The 18,856-nt window shown below is 38.7% G+C and overlaps 1 protein-coding gene across 6 annotated transcripts in view; it reads right to left on the bottom strand.

Moving 5' to 3' along the window:
* Positions 1-18,856, bottom strand: part of Numb (NUMB endocytic adaptor protein) — a 104,245-nt gene that overhangs the window by 20,412 nt on the left and 64,977 nt on the right. For 4 of the 6 annotated variants that reach the window (XM_027418454.2, XM_027418458.2, XM_027418456.2 and 1 more), the window contains 2 exons: positions 18,010-18,084; positions 11,988-12,020 (listed from right to left, as the gene is read on the bottom strand). In XM_027418454.2, coding sequence (XP_027274255.1) covers positions 11,988-12,020; positions 18,010-18,084 — 108 coding nt within the window. The remainder of the gene's footprint in view (positions 1-11,987; positions 12,021-18,009; positions 18,085-18,856) is intronic. The other 2 variants (XM_027418457.2, XM_027418459.2) reach the window with 1 other exon arrangement.

The following is an 18,856-nucleotide window of genomic DNA, read 5'->3' as shown; positions in this document are numbered from 1 at the left end:
ACTGATTTTAGATAAAGGAGATTAGCTTTTAAAATCTGGGCAGGTCCCATTCAAGCAGTTGAGTCTGTACCATGGGAATCTTGTTTGAGTTTCCAGCCTGCTAGCATCAAATTTTAGACTTGCCACATACATAAACTCATACCAACTCCTAAAATAATCTATCTCATGTGTAGATGCATGTGTCCAAAAGCACACGTTCACTTATCAGGTGAGCTTCTCTGGAGGACTTGACTGATAGGGAAGTGGAAGTTAGATTAGAATGGGCTGAGAAATAAATCAAAGGCAAAAAGATTCTATGAATATTAAACACATTCTTTAAAAGGTTTTATTAGCTGAGCATGGTGGCACACTCCTTTGATTCCAGCACTTTAGAGGCAGAGGCAGGCAGTTCTCTGTGAGTTTGAGACCAGCCTGGTCTACAAGAGCTAGTTCCAGGACAGCCTCCAAAGCCAAAGGGAAACCCTGTCTCGAAAACCCAAAAAAAATAAATAAATAAAAAAAAAATAAAGGTAGTATGTAGCCACTTTAGTATGTTCATTTACAGATTTATCACTCATCACACTGTACTACTATATAAACTGTAGTATTCAGCATTTGCAGCAAAAGTCAAGGTTAACCAATTGAAGGAGAGGAAAAATAAGTCATTTTAGAATTGGTTCCTTTGTTAGATTCCTTACAATATTCAGAAATATTCTGAAATTTACTCTTGGCTCAATTTTATGTTTATAGAAACATTTTTCATTTATGCCTTCATGAAAAAATTTATATTATAATAATGGATTGTATTACATATAATCTAATAGATCCTGGGAGAGGCCTACTAGTGTGCCTACTAGTGAACCCATCAGGATCCAATGGATAGTGCCAAACCCATGGTCACATAGATGGCCCTTATGGGACACAAAACAAGACAGAGTTGTGATTATGGGAAAGAGATCTGTAAGAAAGAAGTGAGGATCTGCGGTTGGCAGCAGTGGGAGGGAAGTAAGGGGGGCTGGGGAAAGAGTAACCAGAATGCATTGTATGCATGGATGAAGTTGTCAAAGAACAAACCCATTAATGAAAAAGGTAATTCAGAATAAGCATGAAATGTAGGACTTGGTTGTGGTAGAAATACCCCCTCCAAAAGGTACATACTTTAGACACTAACAAAGCTGTGGGAGTGACGATGCACATGTGAGAAATTAAGAATGAGCTCATTACTATTGCTGCCACACATTCTGGCTTGGTCATCATTTCAAGGTTACAGGTGGAATTCCTATTGACTGATGCTGATGTTAAAATGAGTTCCACACTAAAGATTACTATTTTTCAAAATAAGAAAATGGACCTAACACAGACAGAATTTTAGCAATTTAGAATTTGTGACAGCTGAATAGAAGGATCAAGCTAACTTGTGACTAGTGAAAAGCATAACTTTCAAGTCACTACTTTCTTTTTTTTTTATGTGGAACGTTTATTGGAGGAAGGTAGGGGAGTGACAAAAGGGAAGAGAGAAGTGGGGGGTTGCCTCCTCAGAGAAATGGCAGAAGAGTCACGTCTCTACTTTCTAAATATCCACCTTGGAATTAAGAAATTAATCCGCTTGTAACCCAAAAGCCCTTCCCCTAAAATGAGATTGATGATTTCTCTTTATGCCATCCTAGAGCCCTCACCCAGTGGCTGAAGGAAGCAGAGACAGACATCCACAGATATACAATGAGCCGAAATCGGGAATTTAGTTGAAGAGAGGGAGGAATGAAGAACGAAGAGGTCTGTACCAGGTTGGAGAAACCCACAGGAACAGTTGACCTGAACAAGGCAGAGCACATCGACCCCAGATGCTGTCTGGGAGGCCAGTACAAGACTGATCCAGACCCCTGAACATGGATGTCAATAAGGAGGCCTCTGCACTCCAGGGAGCCTCTGGTGGTGGATTAGTATTTTTCCCTGGTGCAAGAAGGGACTTTGAGAGCCCATCCCATGTGAAGGGTTACACTCTGGCCCTGGACACATGGGGAAGGGCCCAGGACCAGCATAGGAAGACTTGGTGGACTTTGCAGAGCCCCCGTTGAGGGCCCTACCCTGCCTGGGGAGTGGTGGGTGGATGGGGTGGGGGTAGCTGGGGGTGGGGGAGGAGGGTTGGGGTGAGGGGAGGGAGAGGGAGAGGGAGAAGGGACTTGAAATAAGCTTGTTCCCTAACTAGAACTAATAAAATAAAAAAAGAAAAATAAAAAAGAAATTAATCCACTTGAAATTTCTTTTATTATGAGTAAAACTTTTAAATTTTAATATCTCTCCCTCTCTCCTTTCTCTCCCCTCCCCCACCACCACCTGAGACAAGGCTTTATTATATAGCCTAGGCTGGCCTCAAACTTTTTGTTAATGTAAACCCACATGGCTAGTAACCAGGCTCTGGCATTGAATAAAAACCTAACAGGCAGTGAGTTGGTCACAGATGACTAAAGCCACAGTGAGAAACCTGCTACAAGTAAGAGAACCACACATTTGTAATTTTTGTTTGTCTGTTTTGGAGACAGGGTCTTGCTACCCTTGAACTCTTTATGTAGCAACTGGCCTTGAACCTGTGATTCTTCTGCCTTAACCTCCTGGGATTACAGAAGCATGCTACTATGTATGCCTGGTGTATGGCGTGCTGGGACTGAACCTCATGTATGCTAGTCAAGCATTGTGCCAACTGAACTATATTCCTATCCCTTCAGAGTGACTAAGCAGAAGTAACCCTTTAAAATAAATTGAAAACCAATGAACATAACAGGCTGGTGACGATAGTCTTCATAGATTAGAGGAGCCTTACATTGCTTTCATTTTATATACTGATGCTAAGCTGGAAGAAATGAGATATATTTATAGATATGAGTTTTTAAATTGTTTAAATCGGGGATTGGCACTTTTTCTGTGTAGGGTCAACTACCAAATACTTGGGGCATTGCCAGCCATATAATCTGCATGGCAACTACTCAACTGTCATCACAGCACAAAAGAAGCCACAGACAACATGTGAACAAAGAAGAATGGTCTTGCTCCCCAAAAACTTGATTTTCAAAGACAAATATGGTGGGCTATGCTCTGAAGATTTTTCTAGAATGTAGCCATTAAATGACTCTTTTGAAAGATTCATTACTCATTATTTTGTACCCCCCATATTTATACCCTATCCAATATTTTAAACTGACTTTGCCTCTTATGTTCGGTCTAAATCTAAAATTCTACGATTCCCAGTATCACTAATGAGGTAAGAACACAAACTACCATAAACCTAACTGATATTCAGAAACAAGATGGTTTGGGTACCATAACAGCTAAGAGTAAGACGGGTAAGCAGATGTTCTCATGGTAGTCAAAGTAAGGAAATGTCACAAAGGCCAGGGAAGCAAATGTGGCACAGCTGTGAACTCCCCAGAAGCAGCACTCACACTCACAGATAACTCTGTTATCAGAGCAGCAATGACACACTAGCCAGTGATCATGATGCAGTGTGCCTTCTAACAAACACACCTTTAATCCCAGCACTCGGGAGGCAGAGGCAGGCGGATATCTGTGAGTTCTAGGCCAGCCTGGTCTACAGAGTGAGTTCCACAAAAAGGCTCCAAAGCTACACAGAGAAACTATGTCCCAAAAAACTAAAATAAAATAAATAAAAGTAAATAAGTAAAAAGAAAGAGAACTTTTTCCCTCCAGTAGGGAACTTGATTTAGTTGTTGTTTTAAATTTTATTTAAAATATGAGGAAAAAAGACTGTGTCCATAACTCAGTAATTGAATTTCTGAGGAGAATGACATGGTGAACAAATATATTCATATTCTCCAAAGCAATAAAGAGACAGAAACATAATTTCCCCAATGGCTGCTTCATTAAAAGTTCCTTTCTTTTCCACCCTAATTAGCCAAAACTTAGTTTGAAATCTCAGCCTAGGTGTTATCTCCAGAAAGCTTTCATTATACTTTCTCACATTTAAATTTCTGTTCTATTCTAGCAGCATTTGTTACTGTTAAACAATTTGGTAGTATTTAATTAGCAATAACTGATTCTTTAATTACAGAGTGAACTTGAGAATATATACGAAAGACCATATAGTACTCTAGGTACTGAAGATTCCGCTACAAAGTGAAAATCTGTGTCCTCTGAAAGAGCTTAAGTTACACTGATAGACACACAAACAAGTAAGTAAAGGGTATGGAATGATAAATGAGACAATAGAAAAATAAGGCTAGGAAAGAAACAGGGAGCAGTGTATAGACAATGGGGTGGGTTTTTAGGATAGTTGTAAACAAATGTGTCATTTAGATGAGACTTTGAAGCAAAGAAAAAGATGGGGAAGTGGGTCATATAAATGTGTCTGGATTGTTATGTGTTCTCTATTATAACAAGTTATAGTAAATATAAAGGCCCTGACATAGGAGCATTCCTGGTGTCTTTTAAGGAATGATTAGTAAAGATGGTGGGATAAGATGAGAGGAACAAGGACAGAAGGAATATCTGTACAATGACCTGCCAGGTCCTAAAGATTCTTTAGTAAAGACATTTTCCTGAGGTTAGGTATCAACCACAAAGCTTCTAAGTGCATGGGGTGGAATTAATCAGAAGTGGCTTCAGAATCTGTCTCTGATCCTATGCTATACCTTTTCTATGATAGAAACACCAGTACAAAGTTCAGAATGCCTGGCATAACACAGCATTGGGTGACATCATCTATGGAGAGTTGCATGCAGAGAAATACCCACAACTAAGAAGTATTAGACAGAGGCATAAGGAAAGCATATTGTTCTCTATACTCCAGATGAACAATGCTTTATAAGGAGAGCCTGAATGTCAAATGCTGACACAGTCTGAGATCAGGGTGACAGACTCATTGCAATAGTATGAAAGACTTGAAAGGAGCAGCTTTAGTGTAAAGCCAGAAGCCAGGGCAGTGTGGTTATTAAATGATATCAAAAGGCAGGATGGCAGAACTGAAGACACCAAGAAGCTTTTCTAAAACTGTGTCTCAGGACAATCTACTGAAGGAAAAAAAAAAAAAAACTATTGAGGAAAGAGGAGACTGGAATAAGAGCTGAAATAGTAAAAAAGTAATGGAAGCTGGGCATGAAGGGCACACTTGTCAATCCCAGAACCCAGGAGGCAGAGGCAAGAGAATTCCGAGGGGTCAGCTTGCCCTAGCTGGAGAAGTCCTGTCTCAAAACCAAAACCAAACAAAAGGAAAGGAACAAGGACAGATGGGCACAGATTACAGACAGGCCAGTGGATGTGACACTAACCCTGAAAGCAGAACTTCACTCATACCAGGCAAGTGCTCAACTACAGTTAGAAGCTTCAGCCCTTCTGGGTCAGTTTTATTTTCAGTAAGAAATTCTGAGGGCTGGAGAGATGGTTCAGCAATTAAGAGCATTGGCTGCTCTTCCAGAGACCCAGGTTCAATTCACATGACAGCTCACAATTGTCTATAATCTAGCTCCAAGTGATTTGACATTCACATAAAATTAATTAAATAAACAAATTCTGAAAAGGTGTTGTTGTTGTCGTTTGTTTTTTGAGACAGGGTCTTACTATGTAGCTCTGGCTGTCTTGGAACTAAGTGTGTAGACCAGGTGGCTTCAATTTCACAGAAACCCACCTGCCTGTGCCTCCTAAGTGCTGGGAAATTCTGAAAGTTTAAGGAAAAAAGAAGCATAATAGTTACCTAAAACAAGGGAGTCATTGTGCTAAGAAAATCAAGTCATCTTATGTGTCTTTGACTAGGGATGAAGAGCACATTCCCTAACATGTTTTATTTACTAAAACTGACTTGAGAACCATTGAGATGCTATAATGTATATGTGAGGACTGGCTTCTGAAACTTAATAATTTATCCCCCAAATGTGGAAAAGGTTCGTGACCAACTGATCACTGTATAAGAAAAAAGGACACAAAAGGGGAATATAAAAGCCTTCTGGTTACTTGTTTTTTGTTCCTTCTTCTCTCTCAAGGATTTGTCCTAATATACTTTTGCGCGCGCGCATGCGTGTGTGTGTGTGTGTGTGTGTGTGTGTGTGTGTGTGTGTGTGTGTGTGTGAGAGAGAGAGAGAGAGAGAGAGAGAGAGGGAGAGGGAGAGGGAGAGAGGAGAGGGAGAGGGAGTGAGAGAGAGAGAGAGAGAGAGAGAGAGAGAGAGAGAGAGAGAGAGAGAGAGATCAAACCTGGCTCATGTTTTTACACGTTAAAAACGTGCTGGGGTTCACACTCAGATCGCATGCTTGCTTTACTAAGCTACCTTTCCAATCCCAGAAATGTACTTTCAAAAGGAAACATAAAGCAAATCCTAAAAATTATCTAAGAAGAAACTGAAGAGTATAAAATTAATGTAAGGAAGAGTTCAAGAATTTAAAAACAAAAAGGAAGAAAAGGACCCAGAGGCTGAGGAGACACAGCTCATGGCCAATTTATAACTAACTTGCACAAATATAATATTAATAATTTTTATATGTCAGAAATAAATGACATCATAGCCTAGATAAGTTCACAAACTTAAATTCCTACAGAGTTCAAGGTAGACAAGACAATTAGACAAGACAACTGAGTGAAGGTAACACGAACTGCTGAGATTGGGAGGAACAGCAGTCAAGGGCACAGCTGCTCAGCTCAAGCTGCCTTTCACACAGACTACTCGATGCTTTCTCTGTGATAACCTGGCTTCCATGTTAGAGCACTCGATATCTGAAATATCTGCAAGCAGTGCAATCCATGTCTATGCAGCTGTGTGTACCCTGAGCTGCCTGGTGTCCTCTGTGTTACACACTTCTCCATTCACTGTAATTAAAGTAGACCTAAGGAGAGCAGGTCAGTGCCTTTGAATGAGATGATACTGACATGGAGTAGATCAAAGATAGCTGCACCAAGTTTCAAAAAAATTCTGGTTTTAGCATACGGTAAAATGTACTAAGTAGGTGACCTTTTGAGCTTGTCTCCATGTGCTTGTACAATGCAGCTTCATGAACTACCAGTCAACTCACCAGCTGTTGTAAGTAGCAAACGAGAAAGTAGGTCAGGGCTCATAGTAAGCTATAAAAGCTATAACTATTGGTAAATGGCTTATGAAGAGACTTACCCTAGGAGTTCTCATCTATAGAGTTGGTTCTCTCATAAAATGGGAATAGAGACTTCATAGTTCATGAGATTTCTCAAACATACTAATATAAACTCCTTTCAAATGTTTAAGTGAGAGGCAGGCAGATGAGTTTGAGGCTAGTCTGGTCTACAGAGGAAGTCCCAGGATAGCCAGGGTGGTTACACAGAGAAACTGTCTAAAAAACAAAAACAAAACAAAACAAAACAAAAAGTAAACAAAACATCTCATGTCAGGTGGTATATAAGCCTTTAATGGCAGGATATTGAAAAATAAAAAGTTTATGCATCATGTAGCTACTTGGTAATAAAGTATTTGTTTAACATGGCAGTTACACTAACAGTCATGAGGCACATATAATAATCTCTCAAAAGCTGAGTATACTATGGACTGCAGAGAGCAATTAGCTAGTTTGGAAAAAGTTAAGCTCAGGTCCAGTTCCCTTCCCTTTCTTTTTAGATGTTGATAGTAGTTCTGTAGCCAATCAGATGTCCATGGTTTTTATTACTGTAGTTTCTGGAAGCACTGCTGTCACCATGGAGGTAAACATGAGTGATTGGGTCAAACGGTGACATTTGAGATGATGAAGGCAGCTTCTTGGCTATGACTAATCAATTCGAAATCAAGACTAACTTCTTTCGCCTACTTAATGTAAAAGTGTAGTGTAACAAATTACTATTGTTCTCTTTATCATGGACCATTAACCATAAAGGCTCAAAGACTAGTTTAGCATCATAATTTATGAGGAGCTGTATTGATAAAAGCAATACCTGCTGGGCTGTGGTGGTGCACATCTTAAATACCAGCACCTGGGAGGCAGAGACAGGCAGATTTCTGTGAGAGGCAAGCGTGGCCTACAAAGTGAATTCCAGGACAGCCAGGACAGAGAAACACTGTCTCAAAAACAAAATCAACCAACCACCAAATAAAAAACTCCTTATACCTGCTATTTGTGTTTTTTTGAGACAGAGGTTCATGCAGGCTGGCCTCAATCTTAATATGTAGATGAGCCTTGAATCCTCAACTCTACATGCAAGAATTAAAGATGCATATACTACTATCCCCCTACCATTGAGAGAGAGAGAGAGAGAGAGAGAGAGAGAGAGAGAGAGAGAGAGAGAGAGAGTGAGTTTTGAGAATTGAACCCAGGGTCTTATCCATGCTAGGCAAGTGTTCTAACACTGAATTACATCGACTTTCCTTTTTTAATCTGAGCCAAGGTCTTGCTAAAATCCCAAATTTTGCAATCATCCTAGCTCGGTCTCATGAACAGATGGAACTGCCTGTGTAGCAACATGCCTGCCCATCTAATACTCATGTATAAGATTCTTCATTTATAGGGTGACTGAAATGGTTTAACAGATTAAGGCACTTGCTGACAAGCCTAACGACCTGAGTTCCATTCCTGGAGACCACATTGTGGAAGGAAAACTTCCTGACTTTATATGTGCACCACGCACAAGTACACACTGATGTGGCTGTTCCTTCTGTATGCTGCAAATATGTGTTGCTTTTATTGGTTGATGAATAAACCTGTTTTGGTCAATGGACAGGCAGGATTTAGCTAGGTGGGAATTTCGAACAAAGGCAGGGAAAAGAAAGACAAAGGACAGACACCTGCGCATTCTCTAGTAAGATAAAGCCACATAGAGATACACAGATTAATAGTTTTGGGTTAATAATTAAGAGAGAGCTAGACAGTAAAAAGCCTAGCCCATTGGCTAAACAATTATAAATAATATATTAAGTTTCTGAGTGGTTATTTCATTAAGCAGCTATGGGACCTGGTGGGTGGAGAGAAAATGGGTTCAGTGGTAATAAGACTAGACAGGAAAATCTCCATTTACACAACACACACACACACACACACACACACACACACACACACACACACACACACACACACACACACAACCATACACACTCTACATGTAATAAAAAATTAAAAACATTCACCTCCAGCTTTCATTAAACAATAGCTCAGTTAACAAACTCAACACATCAAGTCTTTTTATTCTGTTTCTTAGAGATTAATTCAGAGAATGATGACAACTGGAAAGTCAGAGAGGCTTAAAATGAAAGAAAAGTGTTTCAATTAAAGCTATTTGCTGGTGAAGTTATAAGTAGTGTTTTTATATTTTGTTTGTTTTCTTCTTTCCCTGGACTCAACTGAATCAAAACTGACTTACTGAATTTTATAAATTATTTAACAAAATTGTTCTACTGTAAAAGGACCCCTTCCCATAACATAAAAATTAATTAGAGGCAGAATCTGTTATATAGCTTTGGCTGTCCAGAACTGGAACATGGCCTCAAAAAGTTCTAAAAAAGCTTCAAAGGTTTATTTTTATTAAATGCATTTGAGTGCTTTGCCTGCATGTATGTCTATGTGCCGTATGAGTGTCTAGTGTCTGCAGGGGTCAGAAAAAGGTATCAGATCCCATGGAACTGGAGTTACAGACAGTTTTGAGCGACTATGTATGTATAGAGAACTGAATCATGGTCCTTGAAAGAAAAAGGGCTCTTAATTGCTGAGTCATCTCTTTAGCCCAAGAAAATAATTCTTACAGTCATATATATTCATGGATGTAATGCTAAGATTGCTTAGTTTTTTGTTTGTTTGCTTTTTTTTTTTTTAAAGAAAATACTGTGGGAGTAAAAGTCACTAGTAGGACTGATTTGTTTGTTTTTATTTCTTGAAGCTGTGCCTTGCTGTGTAGTCCTAACTAGTCTAGAACTCACTATATGGCTTAGGCTAGCTTTAAACTTATGGTAATTCTCCTACCTCAGCTTCTCAAGTGCTGGGATTACAGGCACACAACATATGGTTACTATTAAAAAATCTCCAAATAAGCTGAGTGTAATGGTACAATGTCTTTAATGCCAGAACTTAGGAGGTAGCAGCAGGTAGATCTCTGTGAGTTTTAACTTTTGGCCAGCCTGGTCTACATAGCAAATTCCAGGACAGCCAGGGCTACATAAAAGAAACCCTTTCTCAATAAACAAACAAAAATCTCTAAACTAAAATGAAGAGTTACAGCTAGTCATGGGCCATGTGCAGAAAGCAAGAGCATCACGAGTAGAACACTAGGTTCTATATGTGTTTAAGGCCTGACTAATTAACTAATAAGACACTGTCCTAAGGAGGAAGGGAGGCAGAGAGGGATACAGCTCAAGCTCAATGGCACAGTGCTTACCTATCACGCTCTAGGCCCTGCGTTCCATGAGCTAGTTTAAACCACTGAGGAAAAATGGTTTTTGAAAAACTATAATAAAATAGTTTACTAGAAATAAAATCCAAAGACAACTATTACCTCTTTAAAAAGGAAGTCAGGTAGTTAGGGATGTAGCTCAGCTGGTTGAGTGCTTGCCTAACACCCATGGCATTCTGGTTTTTGCAGCACTAGACATAGTGGTACACGCCTGTAACCCCAGCACCTCTAGAGAGGTTCATTCAGGTGATCCTCAGCTAGAAAGAAAGTTCTAGGCCATCCCAGGATGGCCTAGACCTTGTCTCAAAACCCCAAAATAATAGCTCCCTACCCGAACACACAGGAGAATGTAAGCCTGGTAGCAAAGACCTGTAATTCTAGCTATTTAGGAAGCTGAGGTAAGAGAAATACTAAATTCAAGGCCGGAAAATTAATAAGATCATGCCTCAAAAGAGAAAGTTAAAAATCAAAACAATAACAACAAAAAAAGGCGGTGGCTATAGCTCATGGTAGAACATTGGCCTGGCATGTGCAACTCCCAGCATTACAAAAGAAAAATAGAAAAACAAAAGTGATTGTGTATAGTACAGTGTTTAAGAGACTCGGGAGACAGATTATCTAGGTTCAAATCCAAGCTCCTATCACTTATTGGACCTGGGATTAAGGAGGCATGTAACCTCTGAAACCTCAGCTTCCTCTCTGTATTAAGAATAATAATTCAATTAAAGTAAATCATAATTTTTCATATGTCATATAAATTTGATATTGTGACAGTATTACCAATTTGGCAGAATCTGAAATCACCTGGGAAAGGACTCTAATTGAGGGGTTGTCTAAATTAGGTTGGCTATGGACTTATAGTTGTGAGATACCCAAAGTGGATGCTGGAAACTGAACTAAGGTCCTCTGTAAGAGCAGTAATCACTCTTAACGGGCTATCTCTCTAGCCTCTTTCATTGTATTTTTCTCTAGTGTTGGGGATGAAACCTGGGCCTCATGCATGCTGATTCTGGGCAAGCACTCTACCACTGAGGTACATTCCTTGCCCTGGTACTTCTGAAGATCTGAGCGGTGAATAAGCATCACTAGAAAAGTATCAGAGCACCTATATGAACAGCACCCAGGCAGCGGATTTTGGCGGACTATTAATTATAACAGATTTTCCTAGATCAGCAATACAAGTTAAAGATCACAGCAGAATCTTCAAAGGTAAGTTTATGTGCTTCCATTTATTCCCCTGAAATTCAACTTAGATTTTTAAAAAACTAAGAGAATTGAATGTAAAATTTGGGGTACTTTAAATTTTTACCTGAATCTAGTATCTTTCTATTTCTGTCAGTCTTGAGCCCTAACTAAAATCTACCTGTTAAAAATATAGCTAATACACTAACAAAACAGTTTTGAAAGATCAAATAGAGTTTATCTAATAGCAGGTGTTGAAGAGATCATTAAAGAAACTTACTTGATTCATTTACTGGGCTTTCCTAGAAATGATATTTAATATCACAAGAAAGACAGGTAAAACCATAGACAGCAACTAATTCATTAGTTGTTCAGATACGGTCAAATCTATTTCTGTTTGTGTAGAAATCAAGGTTTTATTCTGTTAGCATGTCAGTGCTACACTGGGGTGTAACTCCTTATAGAATAAGCACAATCATGGCATCAAACTTACTTTTCCAAAGAAGCCTTTGAAGAACTTCCTTTCCTGGAGGAACAGGGGGACAAGTCGAGTGCTATTATTGTATAGGCTAAATGTCCCAGGGTTTCACATCAATTAAGCACATACAGAAATAAGAGAAGGAAAAGTGGGAGAAAGGGAGGGGGTGGGGGTAAGAGTTTTAAAGAGTTATCCATACCAGGAGTGACAAGGAAAAGGAAAGGTGCGTGAAAATGCAGGGCAACATACTCTATGACCTAAGAATCCCTGGAAAGAGAGGAATTCAGAGCCTGTATTCATGCAGTGCAACTACTTAATTTAGGATTAAGAGCATCCAAATTTGGCAGCAGAGAAAAAGGACCAGGACATACCAGCTGAGCATGATTTTGTATTTAAAATTTATAACAGAACAAATGGACACTTAGTTCTACGCACATTTTTCTACTTAAAATCAATGGCAGTCAAATGTGGTGGCATATGCCCATCATTTTAGCTCTTTAGGAGGCTAAGGCAAGGCTGCCTGAGTCCAGGAATTCACGGTAGGCCTTGACATCATAGTAAAAGCCTGCCTCTTAAAGAAATAAAATAAAACAGGAGTCTGCAGAGAAGCGTCTGGTCAGCCTGGCTTCATAGTGAGATCCCAGATCAAAAGCCAACCACCACCCTGTTAGTACACCATGCTTCCCATGCTGTTAGGCTCTGAAGTTAATGCCCTGGAACAGCAAACTTGACAAAACACAAAAATGGCAACCCATAAAGCTAAATCATGAGCATACCTCAACAATTCTTGCCACACCCTTTCTAATTCAGGGAGCTTAGTCACAGGTGGTCCACATCCATTAGTGTAAGTCTGTATATGTGTGTGTTCAGCAATTCTACAACACACAGAAATAGGATCTATTCCAGGTCAGAATAAACCACTATGAAGGATCTAAGGCTAAGGTTTACACTGGGGCATAAAAAAATTAGGCCACAAATGGAATTTAAGAAACAGGGTTTTGTTTTCTTTTTAACAGTTCTTTTAGAGCAAAGAATTCTGCATTGATATAGTCATATAATTTCAACTATCAGGATAAGGGAATCATAATCTATGGTCCTACCATCAATTCATTGTTTTGTTCTGTTGAAACTGGGCCTACCAAGTAGCCTGGAATTCACTATGTAGACCAGGCTGGCCTGAAACTCAGAGATAGATCTGCCTCTGCCTTCTGAATGCTGGGAAAATAACCATGTGATCCAGGTAGCTGTCACAGCAAGACTGAAATGATTTCTGCTGCCAAGTTTGGTGGCCCTAGTTTTGTTAGACTATGAGTAATGCTCAGGTTTCAAGGATGCAGCCAAAGTTAAAGATTCCCATTATCTCGAGGTGGGGTGTGTGACAGTTAATATTTAATTCAGTGCCTGGAAAAGCTCTTGTTAAAGATGGGAGTTTTTATTTTTCTTATAATATACCTCAGATGTTAATGAAAAACAGTGACATGCAAAATGTATAAAAGACAGATAATGGGTTAGAGAATATTAATGCTCTTTTAAAAAACAAGTTATGATTCTTTTACCTGCTAAAATAAGAACATATATTAAAACAAATATATCAAATAGTGAATAAAAACCCAACATACTAGGAACTAGTTAAAAAATGAAACAAATCTAAAACTAAGGCAGAGAAAGAGAGACATTCAGAAGCAATGGAATGAAATAGCCTTCTACAATAAAAGGCATTTTGGATTACAGTGAAGCAAGGTAAAGCCTGATACAATAATTACAGAGCTCACTGCTAAGTGACTATGTTTATCACCCTGTAACATATAGGCAACACAACTAAGCAACAGCCATTTCTGAAATTAATTCTATGCAGTCTAAGTTTTGTAGTAGCTAATTAGTGAATTATGTCACAAAATAAATGATTTCAAAATAATTGTTACTTTATGTATATGAAATGGTCTGAGGTTTTAAAAACTATCCTGATTCTCTTTTCTTCACTGGAGAATGTCAACTTTGCCAATGGCCTCTAAATACAAGTTAAAGTAATTCTAAATTACAGGCCACTTCAGGAAGGGTCTCCATACAGCTATACTTGTAAATCATTTTCAATTCCCCACAAGGTTAAAACCACTAGAAATAGAATTTTTTGGTTTATAGGTCAATCACATGCCAGCCTTGTTTTGCTGCTTAACTGGAATGTGAGCTACATAATTCTTTGTATTTTAAAGCTCTGATAGTCAAACAGATTTCCAAAGATATTTTGTTTCTTTAATCCTCTGGACCTTTATACACTCCTATAACTTGTTTCCATTTGTTTAAAACTTGTTCAGGAAACTTTATGATCTTTACACTAATGACATTCCATTTGGTACAACATAAGAATTGGGCACAGAAGGCTATAACCCCTAGATGGATATCTGTTAAAAGAATGCTGTTAAAAAAAAAAAAAAAGGTACCTAATATTTCTATGTAGTGGAAATATGAGAAGACAAAAAAAAAAAAATCAGAGATGTTGATTCATGAGACAATATCCTGAGGTCTTCTAATGACTGCAAGGTTCTCAGTACAGTACTGGACAACTTATCTACAGGACAGTGATGTTTTATTGAGCATAACAAACACAAGTTTATCCATCACCCCAAAATCCAACTTGATTTTTTAACATATTTGCCAATGTAAGTCTATATAATCGTGCTAAGTTTCCTGGATATGTCAGAGGATGATGTTGGTGTATTCTTCAATTGTTCCATATTGTTTTTTGAGGCGGGGTCCCTCTGAACCTGGAGTACACTAATTTTCTACTGGTGAGTGAGCCTCAGAGATCTTTGTCTTCATGCTCCCAGCTCAGGGATTACTCAGGATTGTGAGTTGTAACCAACTGTCTGGCCCTACATAACTATAATTTTTAAAATGCAAATTTAAGTTATATTTATGGTGAATATAAAAAAACACATTAAATGTTATTCAAATAGTCATAGTCCTAAAGCAACAATCTTGTTTTAGAAGTAAAAGGTGAAGTAAAACAACAACAAAATAATCTATTCAACAACAACAACAACAAAAATCAGCTTTAAACTAGGTGCTGAGCTGAGTGGAGAGACCTGTACCTGTCCTTCTGGTATGTGGGAAGCAGAAGCCAGAGGACTCAGAGTTTGAGGCTATATCTCCAAAAAGCTGAAAACCCCAACAGCAGCAGCAATAAAAACTGGACATTTAAATATTGGCTACATCTGGAATTGGAAGAGATCTTGTTTTATTTAATAAGTATTTCTTAAAATTAATTTTATATGCATGTGTAGTCTATCTGCATATATGTCTGTGTACTACATATGCCTGCGACTCTTGGAGGCCAGAAGGAAGGCATCAGGTTCCCCAAGAACTGGAGTTACAGATGGTTGTGAACTACCATGTGGGTGCTGAAAATCAAACCTGGGTCCCTCTGGAAGAGCAGGCCTCGCTCTTAACCATTGAGCCAACTCTCCAGACCCTATTTATAAATTGTGGGGTTCATTTGTAATTTATCCAATAAACATATTTTTCCTACACAGTAAAGAGCTCTCTCTCTCTCTCTCTCTCTCTCTCTCTCTCTCTCTCTCTCTCTCTCTCTCCTCTCTCTCTCTCTCTTTTTAAGTTAAGATCTGGATGAAGTGACATACCCAGGAGGCTGAGGAGGATAATGTGCTGGAAATAAGACAGACACCAAAGTTTAAAAACAAAGCTAGAGAATAGAGCTAGAGGTGAGGCTTGGCAGAGTGCTTGGCTCCTGTGAGGCCCTGGGTTTGCTATTCAGCACCGAAAAGAAAAGAACTCATTGTTCCCGAATTAAAAGACTTTCATTTTAAATATTTATTTTATGCATTCAGTGTTTTGCCTGCATGTGTGTCTGAATGAGGGTGCCTGATCCCCTGGAACTGGAGTTACAGTTGTGAGCTGCCATGTAGGTGCTGGGAATTGAACCCAGGTCCTCTGGAAGAGCAGCCAGTACTCCGAACTGCTGAGTCATCTCTCCAGCCTTGAATTAATAAAGGCTAATTCCACAGTAGCCTCATAACCCTAAGTAGTGTACATCTTAAGACTTTAATAACTATAGTTTGTTTCAGGATAGTCTCATCTGCTTCCTAGGATTTTAAATTAAGATTTTTATTTTTAATTATGTAGGTGTGTGTTTGTACACACATACATGGTGATCACACAGGTCAGAAGAGGGCATTAGATTCCCCTGGAGTTGGAGCTATAAGCAGCTGGGGGCCACCTCATGAGGGTGCTATGAACTGCTAAACAATCTCTCTTGTCTCTGCCTCTCCCCGTTTCCTGGTTTGTCTGTTGTTTCCCATCATTAGTAATACACTGATTTAAAATATTCTTTAGGCTGGGAATGGGACTCATGCCTGTAGTTCTAGCACTTGGGAGGCAAGCCAGGATCAGAAACTTGAGGCTAGCCTGGGGTACATACTGAGCTATATAAAGAAACTACCTCAAAAAAGAAAGAAGAAACAAACAAAAACATTCTATGAGGAGGTTATATAATTATTTTTAAAGCATGCTTAGCTAAACATCTGGTTTATCATTCTAGAGGAATAGAGAATTATTTTACAAGAAAAAAAATCTAAAACTTTCATTTCTCTTTTAAATTAGTGTAGACAAAAATGGAAAGATAAATTATCGTGGTCTGTATTTAATTAGGGAATCATTATATAAGACACCAAATCTGTCAAACTTGTTTTATAGACCACAGAACATAGATGTAAGTCCTCTTAACACCGATGAAGTCAAGGAAACTTGCTGGGCTTCTACCATTCAAGAATTTAAATGTCCAAAATCTGAGATAAATGGGTTTTATACATATAGAGGAATGTGTACCATTTGTATACAGAGTTGTTTATGTTTTTTTTTTCTACAATTATTTTTCTACTTTTCTTTCTAAAACAGAGTCAGGCATTTATTCCAAAGTAAAATCTACCTCTTTGTTATGTATTTATTTGTTTTGTTTTCTTCAAGACAGGGTTTCTCTGTGTAGCTTTGGAGCCTGTCCTGGAACTTGCTCTGTAGACCGGGCTGGCCTCGAACTCACAGAGATCTGCCTGCCTCTGCCTCCCAAGTGCTGGGATTAAAGGCATGTGCCACCATACCTGATGATGTATTTTTAAATTTTACACATTTTATACTGAGGGAATGCATAAGAGGTAACAAACTATTATCAATAAAGCAGAAAAGCTTTGGTTATTAAGCAAACTGAGAAATTAGTAGCCAGATTCACATTAGCAAACCCAAAGTCACATGAATTTAATGCTGTTGGGTTAGGCACATGCAGAAGTGACAGGTAAAGCCTTCATGGCCAAGTGGGGATGGCTCCATGTTGGAGAAGGTAGGCTGTGCAGAGGCCTCAAGAGTCAGTTATGGGACAGCTCTAAGACATGTTGAAAATAGGAAAATAACTTCAATATGATCCTTTATCAACTGTGAATACTTTCTCTCCCTTATTAAATACACAAGCATGAATGTAGCATGTATTCTACGGTATAACAGGCAAGGAAAACATTATTTTGAAAAGGAGTTATGTATTTCACGTTTATGCAAAAGGAAGAGAAAGACTGTTTGTGTCAGAGGGACATAGAAAGATGTGGCAGTCAAGATTATGAGAAGTTCTTCCCATCAGGCATCACTCAGACATTTTCTACTCTTGTCCCTGGAAAGCTCTTTCTTAAAGTTTTAAACTTAACAGTGTCATTATCCAGGCATCACAAATAAGTTGTTAACTGTAACATTTCTGTGCTGGTTTTATTATGTTTTTCTCTATCAGATTCCATACTGCTTGTTTTGGGGCCATAAGTGAAAAGCACAATTTGGATAATGCAGGAGCTGGTCTTTATATGTATAATATGTACTTTTGAGCAGAGAATATGAGACGTTCTCTTTTTCAGTAAGCTCACATCTTTTGCGGTGAGAGAACACACTGATATTACTGGATACTGGGTGGCTAAAATGCAATGAGCACAATCTTGTAAGAAAATACTGACAGCATATAGATCAATATTAGCAACCACCAAATACATACAGCTTTCAGTCTTTTTACAGCATCTTCACAGATGTGCATTCCTCTTGACTCATCAACTTCTACGTGGCCAAGGTACTGTGGAGAGAAGGGAAAGGAGTTCCGTTAATGTTTATTGAGAAGCTATTTATCTAGTAGATAGCGGATGATAAAAAAATTAAAAACCTGCATCAAGAAACTCATAGCTATTATAGAAAATCGAAGGTAATCTTATTTTATTCACTTAGTGTTTTCATAGGAATAAAATTTAGAATATTTCAAAATTATTAGGGGAATAAATGAAAAAGTATATGACAGTCACTAAATGTTATCTGTACCTACGGATTCAAGTGCATAATAACCTGAGTGAGATACAATTCCTCTATCTCCGCATGTAACGATCCTAAGACAAAATATGTACAACCTAGCATGAAAGTATAAATATGACCAGCAAGATGGCTCAGCTGATAAGGTGCTTGCTAACAAACTTGACAACCTGAGTTCAATCCCTAGAGCCCATGTGGAGGAAGGAGAGTTAATCCTCAAACTGTCCTCTGACCTCCACACATGCATCATGGCATCCATGTGCGCGCACAGACACACACAGACACACAGACACACAGACACACAGACACACAGACACACAGACACACACACACACACACTTGTGAACACACAGATGTGTAAAATTTGAGGAGGAAGGAATTATAAGGTTCAGAAATTATCCCAGGCTGAGAGAGGAACACAATTTTGTGTAATAGGATAACTAAACATCAACAAGTATTCCTGTTGCCTGGAATACAAGCTATAAGAGCTTGGAGACTCTGAGTACTAAAATAAGTCTGAACTTGACCCTAGAGACAGTGGGAAT

Source organism: Cricetulus griseus, chromosome 5 (assembly GCF_003668045.3).
Source record: "Cricetulus griseus strain 17A/GY chromosome 5, alternate assembly CriGri-PICRH-1.0, whole genome shotgun sequence".
In the NCBI taxonomy this organism is placed as follows: Eukaryota; Metazoa; Chordata; class Mammalia; order Rodentia; family Cricetidae; genus Cricetulus; species Cricetulus griseus.
The sequence above is the reverse complement of the archived record's forward strand: the minus strand, read 5'-3'. Positions and strand labels throughout refer to the sequence as shown.